This window comes from Schistocerca serialis, chromosome 8, assembly GCF_023864345.2.
Source record: "Schistocerca serialis cubense isolate TAMUIC-IGC-003099 chromosome 8, iqSchSeri2.2, whole genome shotgun sequence".
NCBI lineage: Eukaryota > Metazoa > Arthropoda > Insecta > Orthoptera > Acrididae > Schistocerca > Schistocerca serialis.
This window is the reverse complement of record NC_064645.1, coordinates 487025981-487051465: the sequence shown is the minus strand read 5'-3', so window position 1 is coordinate 487051465 and position 25485 is coordinate 487025981. Positions and strand designations below refer to the sequence as shown.

General features: G+C 41.5%; 1 protein-coding gene across 1 annotated transcript in view; it reads right to left on the bottom strand.

Moving 5' to 3' along the window:
- Window positions 1-25485, bottom strand: part of LOC126416745 (ubiquitin carboxyl-terminal hydrolase 20) — a 187938-nt gene that overhangs the window by 39679 nt on the left and 122774 nt on the right. The window contains exons 14-15 of the mRNA XM_050084581.1: window positions 24282-24408; window positions 4771-4924 (exon numbers count right to left, since the gene is read on the bottom strand). Coding sequence (XP_049940538.1) covers window positions 4771-4924; window positions 24282-24408 — 281 coding nt within the window. The remainder of the gene's footprint in view (window positions 1-4770; window positions 4925-24281; window positions 24409-25485) is intronic.

The following is a 25485-nucleotide window of genomic DNA, read 5'->3' as shown; positions in this document are numbered from 1 at the left end:
GGCCTTGTTGGCTGAAAGTTCATTTTGTGACAGCCTTTTTTTGTTGTACCTATCTGCGACTCAGTATCTCGGCTATATGGTGAGTAGGAACTATCCTTGTCATAATATTGTTACATTCCGTCCTGGATTTTCCACTGTTTGTATCACAATAAAGATTGATTTTAGAAATAAAAAGTCGCATGCATACCAATTAATATGAAACACGATGAGGTTCATTTACTGGGCCCGGTACAGAAAGATAAATTTATTTTAGTGTCTACCTTAAGTGAATTTTATGTTTAAATCATTTCGTTAGTGAAATGTAAGTAAATACATCAATAAAATGATTTGAGCATACAACACACTTAAGGTTCACACTAAAATAAAAGTATCTTTACGTACAGTGTTATATATCATTATATAACCTCACTGGCCTACCCAGCAAATGAACATCACTTAATGTTATATACACGTCATTGTAGTGCAGCTGATGATGGCAGCATGCTGCCAAAATGCGTCATTCTTTTAAATATTAGTAAAAATCACGCAATGGAAAATCCAGGATGGAATATTGATAATATTACGAACAGGGTAGACTGTTTCTCACCATACAGCGGAGATGATGAGCCATAGATAGGCACAAAGACAAGTGGCCAAAAAGGCCTTCTTCCACACACACACACACACACACACACACACACACACACGATCACTGTCTGTGGCTGCCAAGGCCAGACTGCGAGCAACTGTGCATGATGGGAGACGCAATCAGGGTGGTGAGGGTAAGATGGAGGCTGGGGTGGCGAGGGTAAGGGATAACAGGGTAGGAGTGGGGATGGTAAAGTGCTGATTCGAGCATACAGGGACGAGGTGGAGAGAGGGTAGGGCAACTAAACGCAGTCTAGAGGTCAGGCAGAAGATTGGCGTGGGGGCAGAAAAGTAAAAAGGTTGTGGGTGTCTTGGTGAATTGGAGGGCTGTGGAGTGCTGGAATGGGAACAGGGACAGGGACAAATGAGTGCAGTTCAGAAAACCTGATGTTGATGAAAAGGATCCAGATGGCACAGTCTGTGAATCAGTCAGTAAAATGAAGAACACTGTGTTGGGCAGCATTCTCAGCAACTGGATGGTCCAGCTGCTTCTTGGTCACAGTTTGTTGGTGGCCATTAATGCGAACATACAGCTTGTTGGTTGTCATACCCATGTAGAATGCAGCACAGTAGTTGCAGTTTAGCTTGTAGATCACATGACTGGTTTCACAGGTAGCCCTGCCTCTGATGGGATAGGTGATGCTTGTGATTAGAGAGGAGTAGGTGGTGGTAGGAGGTTGTATGGGATAGGTCTTGAATCTAGGTCTATTATAGGATATGACACATGAGGCGAGGGGTTGGGAGCAGGAGTTGTGTAAGGATGGACGAGAATATTGTGCAGGTTCATGCACGGCTGCATGCAGTCTGGCCCCGGCAGCCAGAGATAGTGGTTGCGCGCGCTCATTGAGTAGCAATCCATCCTATTCATATTATTATCAAGTATTAGTACAATGTGACTGAAGCAGCATAAATTATTTCATAATTTTACAATTCACTCTTAGACCTCAAAAATGCCCATACACCACAGATAAATTTAAGTGCCTTGCTATGGCTATGCAGCTCAAAAGGGGTTGTCTCAGGTGGAGAGTGTGAGAGAAGAATGGTTGGGTTGGGTTGTTTGGGGAGGAGACCAGACAGCGAGGTCATCAGTCTCATCGGATTAGGGAAGGAAGTCAGCTGTGCCCTTTCAAAGGAACCATCCCAGCATTTACCTGGAGCGATTTAGGGAAATCAGGGAAAATCTAAATCAGGATGCCCGGATGTGGGACTGAACCGTTGTCCTACCGAATGCAAGTCTAGTGTGCTAGCCATTGCACCACCTCACTCGGTGAAGAATGGTAGTGGCGGGAATGGATCGGGTGGAGAGGAGGGAGGTTTGGCGGGGATAGGGGGGGGGGGGGGGGGGGAGAGGTAGCAAGGATACAGGATAGGATGGTGACCCCCACTGGATGAAGCAGAGAAGTTGGATGTGACACATGGAGTGAAACTGAAAAAGTGCACTTGTAGGTGGGAGTAAGGATGGGATGGCTCTGAGCACTATGGGACTCAACATCTGAGGTCATCAGTCCCCAGTAAGGATGGGCCAGAGGGAAAACATAGATGAAAGTGTGGGAGAGAGAATAGTGTACGAAAACATTAATGGATTGAAGGTGGAGGCATGGAGGCAGGGCAGATATGGGTATAGGACAAGGGATAGTGAAGATTCAGGCCAGGGAGGACTGTGAGGTCAGAGGGTAAATTATAAGGACAATTCCCATCTAAGTAATTCAAAGAAGATGATATTGGGGGATTCCAGGTTGAAATGGTTGTGAAATGCAAGCATGAGCATGTTTAAGCTCAGCAGCATATTCTGTTATTGGGTGGTTTACCCTGCCCTAGGCCACAGTCTGCTGGTGGCCACATATTTGTGTGGTCAACTGGTTAGTATTCATGCTCACATAATAGGCTGTGCAGAGTTGATATATGACACGACTGCTTATACAGTGGTAGGGCACGTTTGTGATGGGTTTGGAATACTTGGTACTGGACAGTGCATTGACAGGTCTTGCATCTGGGTTTTCCACAGGGATACGACCCATGTGGCACGGGGGTTAGACTGGTTGAGCTGCATAGCTGTACTTTCGGAAAGGTGACAAGGGTTACGGGAAGAGTGTTCCCTCATTTCAGGAGAACTGATCCACTTCCCCCACCAGAGTTTTGACTACCTTTCATTGTGCACTTACCCAGCACACACTATTCCAAGTCTTATATCAAGCATATCCTGCTGTATTAGAGGCAGCAACACCTGTGGAAACAGTCATGCCACATACCAACTCTGCTTTAATTGTTATATAGTTTATTAAGTGGACACTTGAATGAGTGGACATCACTAAACTGTGGTGAAGGGCAACGTTTACCACCCATCCATTCTGCAATGGAGAGCTTGTCAGAATGTATTTCCCACTGTACAATTTGTGAGAATTTCTTCCCATTCTGACAGGCATGTAAGTATTATAAACCTAGGCAGGCATACAACGATGGAAACATTGGTCTGGATTGCTCATCATATCATTCTCCTTGTTGCAGGAATCCAAATACTGTTGTGAGCAATTTTGAAGAATGTAGTGGACTATCACATAAGGATGCATGCAATGTGACACATGGAAGATTTCGTCAGTCTGGGGAGCGTGCACTGATAACAGAAATGGGTAAGGCAACCATCCGTGATGAGAGGGAAATCTGGGTTCCAGTCCTGGTTTGACACAAATTTTCACGTGTCACTATCGTGCAGTAAATCTATGCCTAATACAATTAATGTAAAGGAATTTACAGTCGGGAAATAAATTTCATCCTCTTCAATTCAAGTAAGGAGTCCAGAAAGAATGACTGTTCAAATGCCCCTGCACTCGGTGAAATTAGTATAATCTTATCTTCATGACTTTACGGGAGCAACACGTAGGGGGCTGCAGTTTATTCCCAGATCTGTTAGTTAATTCTGATTTTTGAAACATAATACACAGTCTTTCAGGTGGTAGCTGACCGTCTTCTGCCAGTTCAAGTTTCTCAGCATATCCATGACACTTTCTTATGCATCAAACAAACCATTCATGCTGCCCTTCACTGTATATATTGAGTTTAGCCCTACTTAGTGCAAGTCCCACACACTTTCGCGACATTCTCAGATGAGTCACGTCTTTTATAAGTAATCTACTTTGTAGAATGATTGCATTTCCCTAGTATCCTCCTGATTAATGAAAGCCTTCCACCTGCTTTACATATGATTGAGGTTAAGTAATCACTCCATTTAATATTACCACAAATTTTTACACTCTGATGTTTATACGAGTTAGCTGATTCCATTTGTAACTCCCTGATATCGTAGTCATGAGATGTCACATTTTTGCATTTTGTAAAGGGCATGATTTTATGTTTCCGAATATTTTAAGGAAGATGCCAATCTTTGCACTACTTATCAAGATCTGCACGAATAACTGTTTAGCTTCTTTCAGATATTACTTCTGCATCATTTGCAAAAGGTTTGAAGTTACTATTAATATATCTGTAGGCTTCCGCAGCCAGAGTCAGTTGACATAATAGTTTTCTCAGCAATATACCGCCTCATAATGTAAAAAAAACTAATGCCATCACACTGTTGTTTGTGTGTGATATATTTCAGCTTTTGGCTGCAGGCATTATTGCTGAGCAAATACAGGATTTTGTCGTAAGTCTATGATGCAACGCATAAACAGCTGACCTCAGATTTTTACTAATGTTTCTGATGAAATGTGTGAGTTTATTACACTGTTAACATTGAATGTTGGAGTAGTACAGAAGAAAACTGAAAATACTAACTACAGTGAGGACACTGAAGGGGATAAAATTAAATTAAGATGCAATATGACTTGCAGTGTTAGTCAGTATAAAGTTTGCTATGTTGTTATGAAACACAGGAAGTACATATCAGAACTCTACTATTACATTCACTGACTTATGAGAAAAGGGCTACAAATATTTCAGGATTATTGCCATGCTTTTATATGTGTACTAGTCTAATTAATACTGAAGGTTACAGGATTTTTCTTTCCTTGAGACAAAAATTAGATGTGTACTACAATTTCACTATCTTGTATATACTTCATTTCTTAATCACTATAACTACTGATACATAAAAAAGTTATGCTGGAATGATGTCACATTTAATTTGAAGTGTCAAAGTGTACTTACCCATTTTGACAACAGGCTGTCCATTCTTGGTTGTGACAATTGAACTGTTATCAATGGGACCAGGAGGCTCAGGTTCTTTGCCACGAACAAAATTTTGCCATTGCCGAAACCAGCTCATAGATATGGCATATATCACACTTGGTCCTTCGTCAGCCTATAATATATCATTGGTAAAAGTTATATAACATTTTGTTTTAATTCATATCTTAACAATTTACACAATTAAAACATTGAATGCAATAATAGGCATGACAGTAAAACATTTGATGGTTTTTGGTAAAATTAATGACTGTGGCAGCTTTCCTGCCATGGCAACATATGGCATGCCTATTGGGTTTGCAGCCGGTTCTTAAAATAAGATAGACATGATATTTTATAACAATAATGGAAATTCCTGGATGGTATAATACATAAAATAATGGAAAGGCATGGAAAGTTCAAGAGGGTAGAGCATAATAAAGATACAGGTTGAGAGAGAAGGAGGGGAAAGGGAGAGGGAAGGAAAAAAAGAAGAGGAAATTGGAGATTGTGTGTGTGTGTGTGTGTGTGTGTGTGAGAGAGAGAGAGAGAGAGAGAGAGAGAGAGAGAGAGAGAGAGAGAGAGAGAGAGAAGGGGAAAGGTGTAAAAGAGCATGGCATATACTGGCGAGAGAATTCCCACCTGCACAGCTCAAAGAAACATATGTTGGAAGGGAGTATCCAAATGGTGCTTAGTGAAGCAGTTGTTGAAGTTGTTTGTGTCATAGTCTGCAGCATGTTCAACAAGTGGATAGCCAAGTCTGCAGTTCATCACAATTTGGCAGTGGCCTTTCATGTGGACAGACAGTTGATTACATAAGATGGTTACTCATCACGCCAACGTAGAATGTTGTCTAGTAACTGCTTCATAGCTGATATATGGGATATGGGTAGGAAATGCCAGTAACTAGACCGTGGTAGGTGGTGGTGGTGTTGGGTATATGGGACAGATCTTGCACCTGGGGCAACCACACGGGAATGACCCATACTGTGCTGGATTGGTAGCAGGATTGGAATAAGGATGGACAAGGACATTCTGTAGGGTGGGTGGGACACAGAATACTGCTCTGGGTGATGTGTGTAGGATTTTGGGTAGGATATCACTCATCTTAGGGCATGAAGAGAGGTAGTCAAAGTCCTGGCAAAGTATGTGGCTGAACTTATCAAGACCAGGGTGATACTGGGTGCTACGTGATCAGTGGCTGGTTCAAGGAACGAAGATTAATTAGCGTTTACTGACCTGTTGACACTGAGGTCATCAGAGACAGAGCACAACTCAGATTGCTGCTAGGAATGGGAAAGAAATTGGCCATTCTCTTCCAAAAGAATCATCCTGGCATTTTCCCGGAACGATCTAGGGAAACCATGAAAGCCTAAATCTGGATGGCTGGAAGCAAATTTGAACAATCGTCCTCCTAAATTCGAGTCGTGTGCTAACCATTGTGCCACCTTGCTCGGTGGTGGCTGGTTCACAGGTTTACTGCTGTCAGAGAAAGAGATGGCATGGGAGATCTGTTTATGGATGAGATGTGTAGGATATTGTCTGCGAATAAGGGCTCTGGGTAGGTTACTGGTATATTTCGACAACTCCTGCTTCCCACTGCAGGTGCAGCATCCTTGGGTGGCAAGGCTGTAAGGAAGATGCTTTTTGATATGGAATGGGTGACAGCAATCAAAGTGGAGATACTGTTGGTTGCCGGTGCTCTTAATGTGAACAGTCTTATTTATGGAGCCATCTAAGAGTTGGACATACGTATCTAGGAATGCGGTTCATTGGGTTGAGAAGGACCATGTGAAGCAGAACTGGGACTAGGTGTTGAGGTTATGGAGGAAAAAGCAAAGGTTTTCCTTGGCATGAGGCCAGATCATGAAAATGACAAGGGCTTTTAGGCGCTGACTGGATAGGAAGGGGTGCCATGGCAGTACCGCGGATGTGTTTTTAGATTTCACCTTCAAAAGTGAAATAACTGTAGGTCAGGGTATGGTTGGCTAGAAGAATTAAGGAAGAGGTGATGGGTTCGTTATCAGGAATAATGGGAAAGGGACTGTTTTATGGCCACAAGGCCATTGGCATAGGGGATGTTGGTGTATAAGGATGAATTCATGGTGACAAAGAAGGAGTCTAGTGGTAATGGGACAGGAACTGTAGAGAGGAGGTGAAGGAAATGAGCAGTGTCTTGAATGTAGGATGGGAGGTTACAGACTACAGTTTGTAGGTTTTGGTCAGCAAAGGTAGAAGTTCGTTCTGTGGGAGCAATGCACCCAGGCATAAAGGAATGTCAAGCACAGAGAAATGTGGGGTTGGGTTTGTGGAGTAGGTTGTCAACCTTTCTGCCAAAACTCTGCTCACTACATACGTCACCGTACTTTCTGAAGGCCTCAGCTTTAGCCTAACAACTGGACTTGCAAAGGACCTTCTCTCCTTTACTCATTCTCTGAAGTGGAAACATTTCTTTGCCAAGCACCTCACAAACAACAGCCTAACAAACCCTCACATAGAACCAAACAAATAGTTCCAACCTCCCTCCAACCAAGATCCTCCTTCCCTTCTACCCAGTCATCACCTGGTAATATTTCAGGAACTCTAACCTGGTCTCACCTTCCTTTCTTAAATTTCTATCAATGAGTCCAACATCGCTACTACGAACACACAGTTTTCTGTATAACCTGAAAACCAATCCAGACCATATCTTCCTTCCCGCAGACATAGTCTCCATCACAGTGATCCTGAATCATAGTGACTATGTGGCTGCGTGTCTCTGCCAACAGTCTGACATGACCTCCAGCAGCTCTTCAAGACCTTAGGTCTATCCCAAAACCTGATATCTGACTAAATCTCCCTTGTCACATTACCAGTTCCCCAAGCACCTAACTTTTACCTAAACCGCAAATTCCAGAATCCCAACCCCACAGGCCTCCCTACAGGTCATCCCACTATGGCTGAGAACAATGCACTTGAAGTGGGAGTTATCGAAATATACTGATAACCTTACCATAGCCTTTACTGACAGACAATATATTACCAAGCTCCTCCATAAACAGCTATCTTGTGCCATCTCTTAACACCAGTAAACCTAAAAACCAGCTGAACAGCACTCCTGGGATCACCAAATATCATCCTGGCCTTGAAAAGTCAACCACACTTTTCAAAAGGTCTTCAACTACCTCTCATTATGCCCTGAGATGTGCAATGTCCTATCCAATTCTGCCCCCACCCAACCTACAGGATATCCCTGACCATTCCAACCCTGCATCCCATGGGTCACTCCCTTGCTGTCAGCCCAGGTACAAGACCTGCCAAATAAACTCACCCAGAACCTCCTACCACTGTTCAGTCACAGGCATTTCCTACCCAATGCAGGGCCACATGTGAATGCAGCCATGTCATATATCAGCTACGCATCATTTATTGCCTAGCATTCTATATGAGCATGACAAGTAAACAACTGACATAACCAACTGTCTACCCACATGAATGGCCACCGCCAAACTGTGGTGCACTGCGAACCTGACCCTCCAGTTGGCTAACACACCGCACACCACAACACAAAGAAAGTCAACAGCTGCTTCAGTACACAGGCCACTTGAATACTCCCTTCCAGCACAAGTTTTTCTGAATTGCTCAGATGGGAATTGGGAATTTTCCGCTAACCAGTTTCCTCACCTTGTTTCTTCTGTCCACACCATTCCTTCCCTATCCAGATCATGTACTACTGCCTTCCTCCCCCTCCCTCCCCCCATGGTCTCTCTCTCTCTCACTCTCTCTCTCATTTTCCACCTCTTTCCCTGCCTCTCCCACCCCCTCTGTCTCCATCTGCATCTACACTTTCTTTTCCTTTTCTCCCTTCCTTCTGGATCTCTTATATGCTCTATCATTTGGAATCATTTCGTCTTGTTGTGCAGCCACTGGATTATCTAAAAAGACATGAAAGACATGCCTCACTCTATTTGACTACCTCCCTCGTGTACTCTTGCCTATCCTGTCCCCACCTCACCTGCCCAGGTAACTGCTCTCAATAATCAGTAGTTAGTATCGCTGCAGCCACACAAGTGTACGTTTGCATTTCTTCTGTATGTGAATGTGCATATTTTTACTAGGAAAGACAACAGCTCAAAAGGTATTGTGAATATAGTTTTCTGTTATGTTTTTCTATCCTTATGCACCAGTACAACGTAGGTGAGAGGATGCCTTTCCCACACTTTAAGTATTTTGACATGATATTTTGATGTTCCATCTAGCTGCCATCTTCAGATGCAAAGCTGAATAGCTGAGAAGTCAGAGCAGTTATCCCTATATGGGCAACACAATGCCCATGGTATGTATGCCACAAGCCATCAGTGCTGTCCCTTAACAGAGTGTAAATGTAGAACCACCAGTACTGGATGATGATAGGAGCAATATATTGCTATCAAGACAAGTGACAATAAACCTGATACTCTACGTTAAAACGGGATACCACGTCTTGCTTAAACGCTTTTTAAATCTTCCATTTTCTGAAGGTACACACCTGGCATAAGGAAGAAAGTCAACTATTTTACACTTGTCAAAACACACACACACAACCACACACACACACACACACACACACACACACACACACACACTTAATATAGGCAACTCACATCCTGAAATAAATGATTCACATTCCCTACACTACATGGTTATATTCTCAGCACTTGGTGTGGTCATTCGGCATCACTGCTTCTCTTGGTTGGTTGTTTGGGGAAGGAGACCAGACAGCGAGGTCATCGGTCTCATCGGATTCGGGAAGGACGGGGAAGGAAGTCGGCCGTGCCCTTTGAAAGGAACCATCCCGGCATTTGCCTGGAGCGATTTAGGGAAATCACGGAAAACCTAAATCAGGATGGCCGGGCGCGGGATTGAACCGTCGTCCTCCCAATCACTGCTTCTCTCCCTGGCCCCTAGTCCCAGATTGGTAATGATTTCATGACAATTCAGCTTCAAATGGTACCTACTATATACAGCCTGAATAGTTCAAAGTAGTGAAAATTGGCATTTATACAGGAGGATGTAACAAAAGTGAAGATTAAATCAATATAACAAAAGTGAAGATTAAATCAGAGGTCTGCTTAATTTCAAACATAAAATAGTTAAGAAAATGGAACATTGTTGCCTTAATGTAGTTACACTTGATGATTGTAATGATGCTACTATCGGTATGTGGATCTTATTGTGCTGATGCCTGGAGTTTAGTAGTGTTAAGTATTTTGAAAATGTACAGAAAGGAAGTGAAAGTAAAATTATTTACTAAGTACCTTTGCTGGATTTATACCTCTTTATATGTGTATTGCAAGCTTCTTCATCTCCCAGTACTTACTGCAACCTACATCCTTCTGAATCTGCTTAGTGTATTCATCTACGATTTTTACCCTCCCCGCTGCCCTCCAACGCTAAATTTGTGATCCCTTGATGCCTCAGAACATGTCTTACCAACCGGTCCCTTCTTCTTGTCAAGCTGTGCCACAAACTCCTCTTCTCCCCAATTCTATTCAATACCTCCTCATTAGTTATGTGATCTACCCATCTAATCTTCAGCATTCTTCTGTAGCACCACATTTCAAAAGCTTCTATTCTCTTCTTGTCCAAATTATTTATCGTCTATGTTCCTGAAGAGGGGCAGCAGCCTTTTCAGTAGTTGCAAGGGCAACAGTCTGGATGATTGACTGATCTGGCCTTGTAACAATAACCAAAACGGCCTTGCTGTGCTGGTACTGCGAACGGCTGAAAGCAAGGGGAAACTACAGCCGTAATTTTTCCCGAGGGCATGCAGCTTTACTGTATGATTACATGATGATGGCGTCCTCTTGGGTAAAATATTCCGGAGGTAAAATAGTCCCCCATTCGGATCTCCGGGCGGGGACTACTCAAGAGGATGTCGTTATCAGGAAAAAGAAAACTGGCGTTCTACGGATCGGAGCGTGGAATGTCAGATCCCTTAATCAGGCAGGTAGGTTAGAAAATTTAAAAAGGGAAATGGATAGGTTGAAGTTACATATAGTGGGAATTAGTGAAGTTCGGTGGCAGGAGGAACAAGACTTCTGGTCAGGTGACTACAGGGTTATAAACACAAAATCAAATAGGGGTAATGCAGGAGTAGTTTTAATAATGAATAGGAAAATAGGAATGCGGGTTAGCTACTACAAACAGCATAGTGAACGCATTATTGTGGCCAAGATAGATACGAAGCCCACGCCTACTACAGTAGTACAAGTTTATATGCCAACTAGCTCTGCAGATGACGAAGAAATTGAAGAAATGTATGATGAAATAAAAGAAATTATTCAGATTGTGAAGGCAGACGAAAATTTAATAGTCATGGGTGACTGGAATTCGAGTGTAGGAAATGGGAGAGAAGGAAACATAGTAGGTGGATATGGATTGGGGGACAGAAATGAAAGAGGAAGCCGCCTGGTCGAATTTTGCACAGAGCACAACATAATCATAACTAACACTTGGTTTAAGAATCATGAAAGAAGGTTGTATACATGGAAGAACCCTGGAGATACTAAAAGGTATCAGATAGATTATATAATGGTAAGACAGAGATTTAGGAACCAGGTTTTAAATTGTAAGACATTTCCAGGGGCAGATGTGGACTCTGACCACAATCTATTGGTTATGACCTGTAGATTAAAACTGAAGAAACTGCAAAAAGGTGGGAATTTAAGGAGATGGGACCTGGATAAACTAAAAGAACCAGAGGTTGTACAGAGATTCAGGGAGAGCATAAGGGAGCAATTGACAGGGATGGGGGAAATAAATACAGTAGAAGAAGAATGGGTAGCTTTGAGGGATGAAGTAGTGAAGGCAGCAGAGGATCAAGTAGGTAAAAAGACGAGGGCTAGTAGAAATCCTTGGGTAACAGAAGAAATATTGAATTTACTTGATGAAAGGAGAAAATATAAAAATGCAGTAAGTGAAACAGGCAAAAAGGAATACAAACGTCTCAAAAATGAGATTGACAGGAAGTGCAAAATGGCTAAGCAGGGATGGCTAGAGGACAAATGTAAGGATGTAGAGGCCTATCTCACTAGGGGTAAGATAGATACCGCCTATAGGAAAATTAAAGAGACCTTTGGAGATAAGAGAATGACTTGTATGAATATCAAGAGCTCAGATGGAAACCCAGTTCTAAGCAAAGAAGGGAAAGCAGAAAGGTGGAAGGAGTATATAGAGGGTCTATACAAGGGCGATGTACTTGAGGACAATATTATGGAAATGGAAGAGGATGTAGATGAAGATGAAATGGGAGATATGATACTGCGTGAAGAGTTTGACAGAGCACTGAAAGACCTGAGTCGAAACAAGGCCCCCGGAGTAGACAATATTCCATTGGAACTACTGACGGCCGTGGGAGAGCCAATCCTGACAAAACTCTACCATCTGGTGAGCAAGATGTATGAAACAGGCGAAATACCCTCAGACTTCAAGAAGAATATAATAATTCCAATCCCAAAGAAAGCAGGTGTTGACAGATGTGAAAATTACCGAACTATCAGCTTAATAAGTCACAGCTGCAAAATACTAACACGAATTCTTTACAGACGAATGGAAAAACTAGTAGAAGCCAACCTCGGGGAAGATCAGTTTGGATTCCGTAGAAACACTGGAACACGTGAGGCAATACTGACCTTACGACTTATCTTAGAAGAAAGATTAAGGAAAGGCAAACCTTCGTTTCTAGCATTTGTAGACTTAGAGAAAGCTTTTGACAATGTTGACTGGAATACTCTCTTTAAAATTCTAAAGGTGGCAGGGGTAAAATACAGGGAGCGAAAGGCTATTTACAATTTGTACAGAAACCAGATGGCAGTTATAAGAGTCGAGGGACATGAAAGGGAAGCAGTGGTTGGGAAGGGAGTAAGACAGGGTTGTAGCCTCTCCCCGATGTTGTTCAATCTGTATATTGAACAAGCAGTAAAGGAAACAAAAGAAAAATTCGGAGTAGGTATTAAAATTCATGGAGAAGAAATAGAAACTTTGAGGTTCGCCGATGACATTGTAATTCTGTCAGAGACAGCAAAGGACTTGGAAGAGCAGTTGAATGGAATGGACAGTGTTTTGAAAGGAGGATATAAGATGAACATCAACAAAAGCAAAACAAGGATAATGGAATGTAGTCTAATTAAGTCGGGTGATGCTGAGGGAATTAGATTAGGAAATGAGGCACTTAAAGTAGTAAAGGAGTTTTGCTATTTGGGGAGCAAAATAACTGATGATGGTCGAAGTAGAGAGGATATAAAATGTAGGCTGGCAATGGCAAGGAAAGCGTTTCTGAAGAAGAGAAATTTGTTAACATCCAGTATTGATTTAAGTGTCAGGAAGTCATTTCTGAAAGTATTCGTATGGAGTGTAGCCATGTATGGAAGTGAAACATGGACGATAAATAGTTTGGACAAGAAGAGAATAGAAGCTTTCGAAATGTGGTGCTACAGAAGAATGCTGAAGATTAGATGGGTAGATCACATAACTAATGAGGAAGTATTGAATAGGATTGGGGAGAAGAGAAGTTTGTGGCACAACTTGACCAGAAGAAGGGATCGGTTGGTAGGACATGTTCTGAGGCATCAAGGGATCACCAATTTAGTATTGGAGGGCAGCGTGGAGGGTAAAAATCGTAGAGGGAGACCAAGAGATGAATACACTAAGCAGATTCAGAAGGATGTAGGTTGCAGTAGGTACTGGGAGATGAAAAAGCTTGCACAGGATAGAGTAGCATGGAGAGCTGCATCAAACCAGTCTCAGGACTGAAGACCACAACAACAACATATGTTTCACTTCCATACATGGCTACACTCCATACAAATACTTTCAGAAACGACTTCCTGACACTTAAATCAATACCGTTATACGCAAACACAAGTAGTAAACATAATGTATTATGGTACTAACTTCCTTTTAAATGTCGTTCTACAACAAACAGTATAACTTTTAGTGGTGTTATTGCAGTACATGCTTGTTGAAGTGTGGTTTGGTACTTAACAGTAATACTTGAATTTGTTAATCATATTACTTACTGATATCAATGTAATGGAAGGAAACATTCCACGTGGGAAAAATTATATATAAAAACAAAGATGAGGTGACTTACCGAACAAAAGCGCTGGCAGGTCGATAGACACACAAACAAACACAAACATACACACAAAATTCAAGCTTTCGCAACAAACTGTTGCCTCATCAGGAAAGAGGGAAGGAGAGGGGAAGACGAAAGGAAGTGGGTTTTAAGGGAGAGGGTAAGGAGTCATTCCAATCCCGGGAGCGGAAAGACTTACCTTAGGGGGAAAAAAGGACAGGTACACACTCGCACACACGCACATATCCATCCACACATACAGACACAAGCTTGTGTCTGTATGTGTGGATGGATATGTGCGTGTGTGCGAGTGTATACCTGTCCTTTTTTCCCCCTAAGGTAAGTCTTTCCGCTCCCGGGATTGGAATGACTCCTTACCCTCTCCCTTAAAACCCACTTCCTTTCGTCTTCCCCTCTCCTTCCCTCTTTCCTGATGAGGCAACAGTTTGTTGCGAAAGCTTGAATTTTGTGTGTATGTTTGTGTTTGTTTGTGTGTCTATCGACCTGCCAGCGCTTTTGTTCGGTAAGTCACCTCATCTTTGTTTTTATATATAATATTACTTACTGAATTTTATGTAACATACTTGCATATGTATTAAGTTATGTTGAACATAAAATTGAAGTAAATCTTGATTATTGAAATAAAACAGTGATAAATCAGGTGATCAGTTAACTGTGTGAACCATTAAATGTGCCGAAGTGAGACCTCTGTTCAAGAAAGGGTCGAGGGAAGATATGGGAAACTATCGCCCTATTTCTATTCTCCCAATCCTGTCAAAAGTGCTAGAGAAAGTAGCTGCAAATCAGATCAAAAATTTTATCGTAAAAAATGATATTATTGTAAGTAACCAATTTGGATTCCAACAAGGAAAGAACACACTGGGTGCAGTAAATAACTTTACTGAGAAGATACGCAAATCATTGGATCAGAGGAGTAAAGTCGCAGGTATCTTCTGTGACCTTTCAAAAGCATTTGACTCGGTGAACCACGACTTGCTTATCTACAAATTAAACAAATATGGGGTTAAGGACAAAGCTCTGAAATGGCTCACATCATACTTGCACAACAGAAAGCAAAGGGTATGCGTCACATCAAATGCAGTGAATTATTACTCTAAATGGAGTACAGTATCACAAGGTGTGCCTCAAGGCTCCATTTTGGGGCCAATCCTGTTCCTATTCTATGTAAATGACTTGCCCATAAATATAAATTCCCCGTCAGTTCTGTTTGCGGATGATACTTCTGTTTTAATTGAAGATGATGCAGAAAAAATTCAGAGCTCCATTGTGAGCACAATGGGTACTCTAGAAAACTGGTTCCAGTTAAATGGCTTGATACTGAACATTGCAAAAACCAATATGGTACATTTCAAAACCAAACATTTGAAATGTGTGGATCTTAAAATACATCATCACAATCATCCTATGGAAGAAATTAACACAGTCAAATTCCTACGACTAAATGTGGACAACAACTGAAACTGGAGTACACATATTGAGTCCATATCAAATAAACAAAGCAGCTTTGCATTTGCAAAGCAAATACTAGCAAACTCTACTGACACGAGTACACGAAAAATAGCATATCAGTTATTTTGAATCTGTCATTAGGTATGGTATCATTTTCTGGGGAAATTCAAGTAGTGTATCTCGAATACTGAAACTGCATAAGAAAATTATAAGATACATGTGTAGTGCACAACAAACAGAATCTTGTCGCCCATTATTTCGGAACCTGCAAATCCTAACAGTTCCCTCCATATACATTTATGAAATTATAATCTTTGTACACAGCAGACAAAAATTATTTGAGGAAAATCATTTTAACCACACATACAACACAAGAAATAAAAATAATCTTATGTTACGCACACACCATTTGAAATTATATGCATGAACTCCACAGTATATGGCGATGACAATATATAACAAGGTAATCGGCAAAATTATATTTAATATGAAGCCACAGAGTCTAAAAATAAGGCTACAACAGATTCTGTGGGAGAAATGCTACTATTCAGTAGAGGACTTCATAGAGGATGACATGATAATTGGAGCAAGGGGTAATTAACTGTTAGCCTTTTATTGTATGTGTAACAAAATTGTATTATTATTATGATACCATTTGTTAAAATCAGTTGTTGTAATTAATTGTTAGTTTTTTACTGTATGTATATTTTTATATTGTATTATTGTTACGGTACCATTTGTTAAAATCAGGTGTTGTATGTATATGGTAAAACTTTACCAAAATTTTGATGTGTCTCCTGTACCTGAATCAAATGATTTAGATCATGTACGTTATGAGGCTAATAAACCACAATTCACAATTAACAATCAACAAAAAATGTATCTATTTTAATTTCAATAAAAGTTCTGTTAAAATGCCTGTAATGTCCTCTTGCTGGCTATAATCAATGATGAGGTTAAATGACATCTCCTGTGGATTTGCATTTTTTTAATTTCAGTGCAACAAAGAAAGGTGTACATAATCACACTGCACGTTCATTCTATGGAGGATTTCATTCATTATGCCTTCATTCTGCCCAAGATATATGGGCAACTATGACACCTATCACTAATGGAGCCATAATTGCTGCAATGCCTCTGCATTTTCTTGGAGATGTTCTGCCACCCATTGTCCATTCTTCTAACCACAAATACCAATGATATTATTTTATAAAACTGTCGCATAACCATTCAAATTTTAATTGTTCTTCTGAGATTATGGTCTGAACTACTTTCATTGAAGAAGAAATGTAACTTCATTTTCTCCCATACAGTTCAAGGGTCCTCAGAAAAAGTTTGAATTATTAAGGGTTCGGTTCAACAATATTTTGACAGAGAGAGAGAGAGAGAGAGAGAGAGAGAGAGAGAGAGAGAGAAAACCTTCAAAGCATAGGAGTAAGGCTGCCCTCTCCGAAAATAAAGTTTTTTGAAAAATTACTGTCATATCAATAACATTAGTATTTGTTTACAAAATACAAACTAGGCTCCAAAAATGTTTATTTTTATCTCATTTATTAATTTTTATTTATTTTAACATTTCAAATGAAATGACTATACAAATTTCTGGAAAAACATATGACAACTTTAATTTTAATTTACAAATAAATCCGTGATCTTTTTCTGTTTCTACCTACAGAGCGGTTGGTGAAGCGCATTTCCGATTGTGACCAAAGCCGAAAAGACACCATCAGCTACTTCTGTTCTAAGAATGTACATGCATAATATTTCCAACGATGAATTTGTCTCTTTTGGAGTCACAGACAGAATTGACTCTGCTTCTATTCTGTCATTGTCTTCCTTCTTATCGTCCAGAACAACCAATACTTCAAAGTCAGTAAGGGCACCACAGAATTCCACATGATTGTCAAAATGTATGAAACCATCAACTGGTACTTTTTCTCCTAAGTCAGGAAAAAGGCCCCAGGTACTTGGGAACACAAGTCAATTTTTTCCCTCTCCAGCTGCCGCAGTTGATTCTGTGGCTTCACGATGAATCCGCATTTCTTGAAACAGTACAGAATTGTTGTCAGAGTATTGTATTTCCATGCTTTATCAGCCGTGTTTATTGTTGTCAAGGCAGTTAAGCTGGGCCTCTGACCATCTTCAATATTATCCAACACCATCATCACAGCTTTGTAATATAAATTTTAAAATTCTGAATTATTCCCTAGTCAAGGAGATGTAATTTCAATGTGGTGTTCACAAGGAAAAAATGAAGTTTCGCACTATCCAAAGGTGGTGAGTTATTGTGAACCGCAAATAGTCCAGAATAAGCAGGACTTTTCACTTCTGTTTTTTATGTCTTTGTCCAGGCCCAACAGCCACTCCCTGAACAACTCTATTCACTGTAGAGGAAAGAGACAGGAAATAATCTGATACCCTTGCAACATATAGGGTTAGCAGTTTTTGCTATCAAAAGAGGTTCCAGTTCAAAAATGGTTCAAATGGCTCTGAGCACTATGGGACTCAACTGCTGTGGTCATAAGTCCCCTAGAACTTAGAACTACTTAAACCTAACTAACCTAAGAACATCACACACATCCATGCCCGAGGCAGGATTCGAACCTGCAACTGTAGTTGTCGTACGGTTCCAAACTGTAGCGCCTTTAACCGCTTTGCCACTCCGGCCGGCTGAGGTTCCAGTGTCTAAGACCTGTCTATGTTCACAGCAAGCAACAATGTTACTCTTTTTTTGCTGTGTTTACCATTACGACATTTTTCTTCTTTAAAAGTCAGTGAGCGATCAGGAAGACACTTGACAGAAAATCATGTCTTCACTATTTAACACATTATGTGGGTCGTAATTTGCTAGTAGGCTCTGTGGTTCATTCTTCAATGCTGAACAAACTGTCACCAATTGCACTTTCTGCATGAACCATAAAAATGTTTAGATTAATAGCTAACTGCAGTCACATACTAAAGATATGATTTGTTACAGGCAAGTTTATTTGCTAAAAACTACAGTAATAACCAGGCATATCTTGAGAAGGTATCAACCACACATGATGATTGCATTTTTGTACACTAACAGCTAGTTACCGAAGTGGAACATTTTCACAACATATAAAAACTAGCTACTTGATTAATGAGTCACAACTTGAGTTAGACATTTTACAAAAATATATGGTAGTTGCAATTATAGACCTCTGCATCCTGTGAAAAATCACCAGTTGAGCAATGATCAACGTTTCATGCATGGTCAACACTCCATAAGACTGTGACACTGGTGGAATGTAAATACTGCCTTCTCTTCATGCCATCATCATTTGAGTGCTGGCACTGACCACGTAATGAACACTGCTCTTATTAACACTTCTGCAAGTAGTACTGTTGAATATTCGCTGGTGTGGTTCTGACCTGCTAACTGTAGCTCGTAATTGTGAAACAGTGTAATGTTCTGTAGGGGGAGTGCAATACACCCTTCACTGCCAGGAGACAACAGCTAGCAATAAGGACTTACCACGACCAGGACGACCTTGTTAAACAACTAAAAGTGATGGTAAATACATCAGAATTACCAGTAAGAGAAATAGACTCAAAACAGCGCTCCAAATTCGTGCAGAATTGGTAGAAATGAACATGACAATATCTGTTGCAACAGTAAAAAGCAGTCTGACTGAAGCCAGCTTGAAAGGATGTGTCACAGCAAGAAAACCCCTTCTAAGGCCCATAATTAAACAGAAGAAACTTGAATGGGATAAAAAACATCATAATTGGACATCAGAAGAGTGGACAAAGGTGTTATTCACTGATGAATCAAAGTTCGAGATTTTTGGAACCAGAAGGAGAATATTTGTTAGCCAATTTGAAGGGGAAAGGGTAGCACAGCAGTGTGTCCTACCTACAGTTAAACACGGTGGAGGTTCTATTATGGTTTGGGTATGTTTTGCCGGAGATAGAGTTGGCGACATTGTGAAAATAGAAGGATGTATGGATCAGAAGCAGTACCACCGCATACTTCAGTATCATTCAATAGGAAGTGGATTGCACTTAATAGGGAAAGGGTTCACCTTACAACAGGATAATGACCCAAAACATTGGGCAGCATACTGTACTGTATGAACTACACTGCATCAAAGGAAAAACAGAAAGTACTGAATGATATGGTATGGCCATCCCAAAGCTCCAATTGTAATTCCATTGAAATGGCCTGGGATGAAGTGGAGAGACGTATCAGGGACGTTAATACACTCCTGGAAATTGAAATAAGAACACCGTGAATTCATTGTCCCAGGAAGGGGAAACTTTATTGACACATTCCTGGGGTCAGATACATCACATGATCACACTGACAGAACCACAGGCACATAGACACAGGCAACAGAGCATGCACAATGTCGGCACTAGTACAGTGTATATCCACCTTTCGCAGCAATGCAGGCTGCTATTCTCCCATGGAGACGATCGTAGAGATGCTGGATGTAGTCCTGTGGAACGGCTTGCCATGCCATTTCCACCTGGCGCCTCAGTTGGACCAGCGTTCGTGCTGGACGTGCAGACCGCGTGAGACGACGCTTCATCCAGTCCCAAATATGCTCAATGGGGGACAGATCCGGAGATCTTGCTGGCCAGGGTAGTTGACTTACACCTTCTAGAGCACGTTGGGTGGCACGGGATACATGCGGACATGCATTGTCCTGTTGGAACAGCAAGTTCCCTTGCCGGTCTAGGAATGGTAGAACGATGGGTTCGATGATGGTTTGGATGTACCGTGCACTATTCAGTGTCCCCTCGCCGATCACCAGTGGTGTACGGCCAGTGTAGGAGATCGCTCCCCACACCATGATGCCGGGTGTTGGCCCTGTGTGCCTCGGTCGTATGCAGTCCTAATTATGGCGCTCACCTGCACGGCGCCAAACACGCATACAACCATCATTGGCACCAAGGCAGAAGCGACTCTCATCGCTGAAGACGACACGTCTCCATTCGTCCCTCCATTCACGCCTGTCGCGGCACCACTGGAGGCGGGCTGCACGATGTTGGGGTGTGAGCGGAAGACAGCCTAACGGTGTGCGGGACCGTAGCCCAGCTTCATGGAGACGGTTGCGAATGGTCCTCGCCGATACCCCAGGAGCAACAGTGTCCCTAATTTGCTGGGAAGTGGCGGTGCGGTCCCCTACGGCACTGCGTAGGATCCTACGGTCTTGGCGTGCATCCGTGCGTCGCTGCGGTCCGGTCCCAGGTCGACAGGCACATGCACCTTCCGCCGACCACTGGCGACAACATCGATGTACTGTGGAGACCTCACGCCCCACGTGTTGAGCAATTCGGCGGTACGTCCACCCGGCCTCCCGCATGCCCACTATACACCCTCGCTCAAAGTCCGTCAACTGCACATACGGTTCACGTCCACGCTGTCGTGGCATGCTACCAGTGTTAAAGACTGCGATGGAGCTCCGTATGCCACGGCAAACTGGCTGACACTGACGGCGGCGGTGCACAAATGCTGCGCAGCTAGCGCCATTCGACGGCCAACACCGCGGTTGCTGGTGTGTCCGCTGTGCCGTGCGTGTGATCATTGCTTGTACAGCCCTCTCGCAGTGTCCGGAGCAAGTATGGTGGGTCTGACACACCGGTGTCAATGTGTTCTTTTTTCCATTTCCAGGAGTGTATACCCAAGTAAGGAACATCTCTGGAATATTGTTCAGAATGTGTGGAATCATATACATTCACGATACCTACAAAAACTGATGGACCACATGCTTCGAGGAGGATACTTTGAAGAAAGTAAAATTAAAGACTGTGATTGTATTACACAAGTGGAAGTTAATATAATTATATTTTGTGGGAAATAACGTTTGATTTGTGTTGCAAATCTGAAATACCAGGGTGCATTCAATTAATGTGTGGTAATGTATATATAATAGTGAAATACTGTTAGTAAAAAGGAATGTAGTATTTATGGCTTCTGTGCTTATGATTACAAGACTCAAGATCAGAGAGAGGAAGGAATAGATCGACAGGGGGTGGAATGGGATGGTCAGAGAAAGTGGAAAGGAGGAGATGGGTGGACAGAGGGGGCAAGACAGAACAGACATAGAAAGGGAGGAGGAGGTGATGGACAAAGAAAGGGAGAGAGAGAGGAGCAGGAGGAAATAGAGAGGGAGAGAGGGGAAGGGAAGGGAGGAGGAGATGGAAAGAGGAAGAGGGGGGAAGGGAAGGGAAGGGAGGAGGAGATGGAAAAAGGGAGAGAGGGGAAGGGAAGGGGGGGAGGAGCAGATGGAAAGAGGGAGAGAGGGGAAGGGAAGGGGGGAGGAGGATGAGGAGATGGACAGAGATGGGGGGTGGGGGTGGGGGGGGGGTGGGAGGACAGAGGAAGGGTGAGGAGGAGGAGATAAACACAGACAGGGGTGAGAAGGAGATTAGGACGTATATCCACATCCCATACACATAAGAAATGTGTGCTTTCTCTGTTCTTTCTTTTCCATTTAACCAGACTGATCCACAGTAACGCACAACCAGGAACAGCTACCGTATTTACTCGAATCTAAGCCGCACCTGAAAAATGAGACTCGAAGTCAAGGAAAAAAAATTTCCCGAATCTAAGCCGCACCTGAAATTTGAGACTCGAAATTCAAGGGGAGAGAAAAGTTTTAGGCCGCACCTCCAAATCGAAACAAAGTTGGTCCATTGTAATATGAGACACAATTTAGGTCGAATGAATGACGATACAGCTACAGTAGTTTGGTTCGAGTCATAAGCTTAGCAGTTAAGCTTTACCAGGTAGCCATTGCTATGCGTCAGGTGCTCTGTCCGTATTTATACGGGTACCCTTCCTTTTTCATGTGCTTCGTCAGGTTTGAATCAATTGCTTATTTTCCTTTGATCTGATAAGTGCCGTTGTCTTTGTTATTAGGTGTTTACGTCACTATAAGCTGAAACTGCATTACTGTACTGTGTCATGCATTGTTTGTCGAAATTCTGATAATGAGTGTTTACAGCTTGTCGCCGCTCACGGCATGGCTTGATTTTGTGCGCGCAACCGCCGCTTACAATAAAAAAATGAGAGGAATTGTCTCATTAGTGAAACAATGGCAAGAGACTGCTATTTGTTGTTACTTACACTGCTGCTTTCTTTGATAATGATCAACAAGAACCAAATAATAGACTGCGTATGATAGAAGATGTTCTGAATGAGAGTTTAGCTAAAATTTTTCTCCGTTTGAAAATCTTTGCAGATGCCTCTTTTGTACATTACATTCTGCACAGAAATTAGAGTCATCTTAGATTTAAAAATCTAGTCATTTGCCATGCTTAATTTCTGACTGTATCACTATTAGGCATAAGAATAATATGAATATAAACATGACATGATATGTATATTCTTCCACATTTGCTGTTGTCTCACACTAGTTTCATAGTTTATTAGGCAGACAGGATTTAAATCAGATAGCAGCAAACACGAAATAATACATGGCAAAATGTTTATATTCGTATTATTCTTATGGTGAAGAGAATACTGCATGTGATTCACAATTCATAAAAATTCCTATTAGCAACCATCTCTTCTCACAGGTAGGAAAAAATTAAAAACGAAGGGTTGGGCATATTGACAAACATCCCAAACAGTCCTGCCAGTCGAATTTTCGTAGTACATTGAAATGCTGCTATATTTTAAGATGAACAGTATGGAATTTGTATTTACTTCGTTGGATAATGTATGAAAATGCAGTGGGCGAAACTCGGGGCGGAGAAAAAAGCTCGTCTTCCACCTTTTTTTAAAATTTATTTACTGGCGCAGAGGTTTTGGCGCCAGTATTTATCTTTGTGCCTGCAAAGCATGCCTGTGTAGCGCTACATATATTCGCGGCTGAAGTTAGTCCTGGTGGCACCTACCAACATTTTTCAAAACTTCCACTTACTTTGCACTCGATTCTAAGCCGCAGGCGGTTTTTTGGATTACAAAAACCGGAAAAAAAGTGCGGCTTAGATGCTAGTAAATACGGTAGTTATTATGTATACACTTAAATGATCATATACTTCCATTTGGCAACACATCCATTTTTTAGTCCATTATGTTCCAACAGTTTTACGACTGTAGCATCACAGTCATCATATTTCAAACTACTGGAAAATAAGTGGGCCGCAGCCACATTCAGAAGGTGTGCAAGTGAGCCTTCGTGAAGGGCCACAGCTGGTAGCAGTGATTGTCAAATGTTTCCAGAGTGCTGCAGCACGAGGAGCCCTGTCCTGTCAGGAAGCTGTGACTGACCGAGCACTCACTATTCCTGCACAGTTTTCCATGGCAGGGATGATGGAATCTACCTCTGCAGGTGTTCAAGTGCCCTATATCGAGTCACAGACAAATGAGCGAGATGCGGGCAGTTATTCTGGCAGAAATGCAGAGCTCTGCTAACAATATGTGAGGGATGTAAATGAAAGAACACTTATGTTCAGTGCAAGCTAAAGGCAATGATATTTTGACAAACTTGCAGAATTATCAAGTAAGATGATATCCAAAGTTGCACATCTAAACTGGAATCAACATCTTTTGAATTTTACAGTACCAAATACTCATCTACCCCACTTAAGAAAATCAACTAGTTTTTTAACTGCTGATAAAGGTACCATAATCCTGAAAGTGAATAGGCTTTCATTAGTCATAATTAGTTATAACTATACTTTACAGAAGTAGACTAATTGCCTACTTAGATCTGTTAATGTACAACTGATTCATTACATCCTTTCCAGTATGATGGGATTTACAGAGATGAGTGAGTCAAACGTGCTAGCTAGAGCATATTATCACATTCCTGTGAAAATTATTTGATTTCCAACTTTAACTTACAAATATCAAGAACTATTTAAGAAATTTTAATATAATGTTGTGAGGATATAAACCTTGATAAATAATTATTATCGTAGTGATGCCTGACAGTTGCAGTACCTGAAAATCTTTGATGAGCTGCATGAATTCCTGGAGCTCTTGTTTTATACGCCTCTGTAAAACTTCTTGTTCTTCTTGGCATGTGGCACAAGCACGGAGGAAGTTGCATGCAGGACCACCACCAAACCTGGAATTAAAATATTTAAATTTGCTGAAACCAATAAACACCAAGAAAGTTAAAAAAATTGTAGCTTTATAACTTACAAGTACTGAGGCAGGTTGGGCAGACACGACAATTCAGATCTGAGTATATGAACAAAATTTTTCAAATAACCATATGCAGGATGCACAGTTATGGAACTACAGACATAAAATGACACTCAGATGAAAGTGTGGGCATTTAAACTAACTTGATACTCCTAATACCTGATGTGCTAAGAACACAATTACTATAGTGTATGACATGTCAGACGGTGGCCCAATTTTGAGCCTCTTTCACGTATCTCTCTCTATCATCCCCTACTAGCCCATGGTATTTGGTCTTCTCCTGCCTCTTGCAGTGGTTAGCTCTGGAAGTATGTAAATGATTTCTACCAGACTGTAACATGGACATAAACCAGTGGCAATGTAATTGTATTGATTGTTTTTCACAAAAACATATTGTAAGGCCTGACAAGATAGAAAGTTTGTTTGCCTTATTCTCTGTCCCATCACAAGTAGACAATAAGGCAAATCCCCCAACCCTTTGTTCATTTTCTCTTTGTTTGTTTGTTTGTGTGTGTGTGTGTGTGTGTAGGAAGGGGCTTCCAAAATGACACACACTATTGTCAAATTAGTTCAAGATAGTTGTTTCAGCTGAACAGTCAAACTTGGAAAAACTTTGAATTCCTTTCCACTGCTGGCTCCATTGGAAGCAGTTTTTCTGTAATTTTTAACAATAATATAGAGAGGATGGACTGCAACTCACCCCATAGAGGAGGCACTGAGTCACAGACAGGTGCAACGAAAAAGACTGCCAACAAATTTAACATTTTAGCACACTTTTCATTGTGCTTGTCTGCAACTAAGTGCCTCCTCTATGTGGTGAGTGGTAATCTATCCTTTCCATATTGTTGTTGTTATTCCAACCTGTACTTTCCCGCAACTTTTCCAGTATAAGGTCAATAATTAAATTTCCTACAGTAGAAGTACAATAACAATATTGATTTGTCAAGGTAATGAACTACACTACAAAAATACGATGGCTATTCAGAAAGCAGGGAAC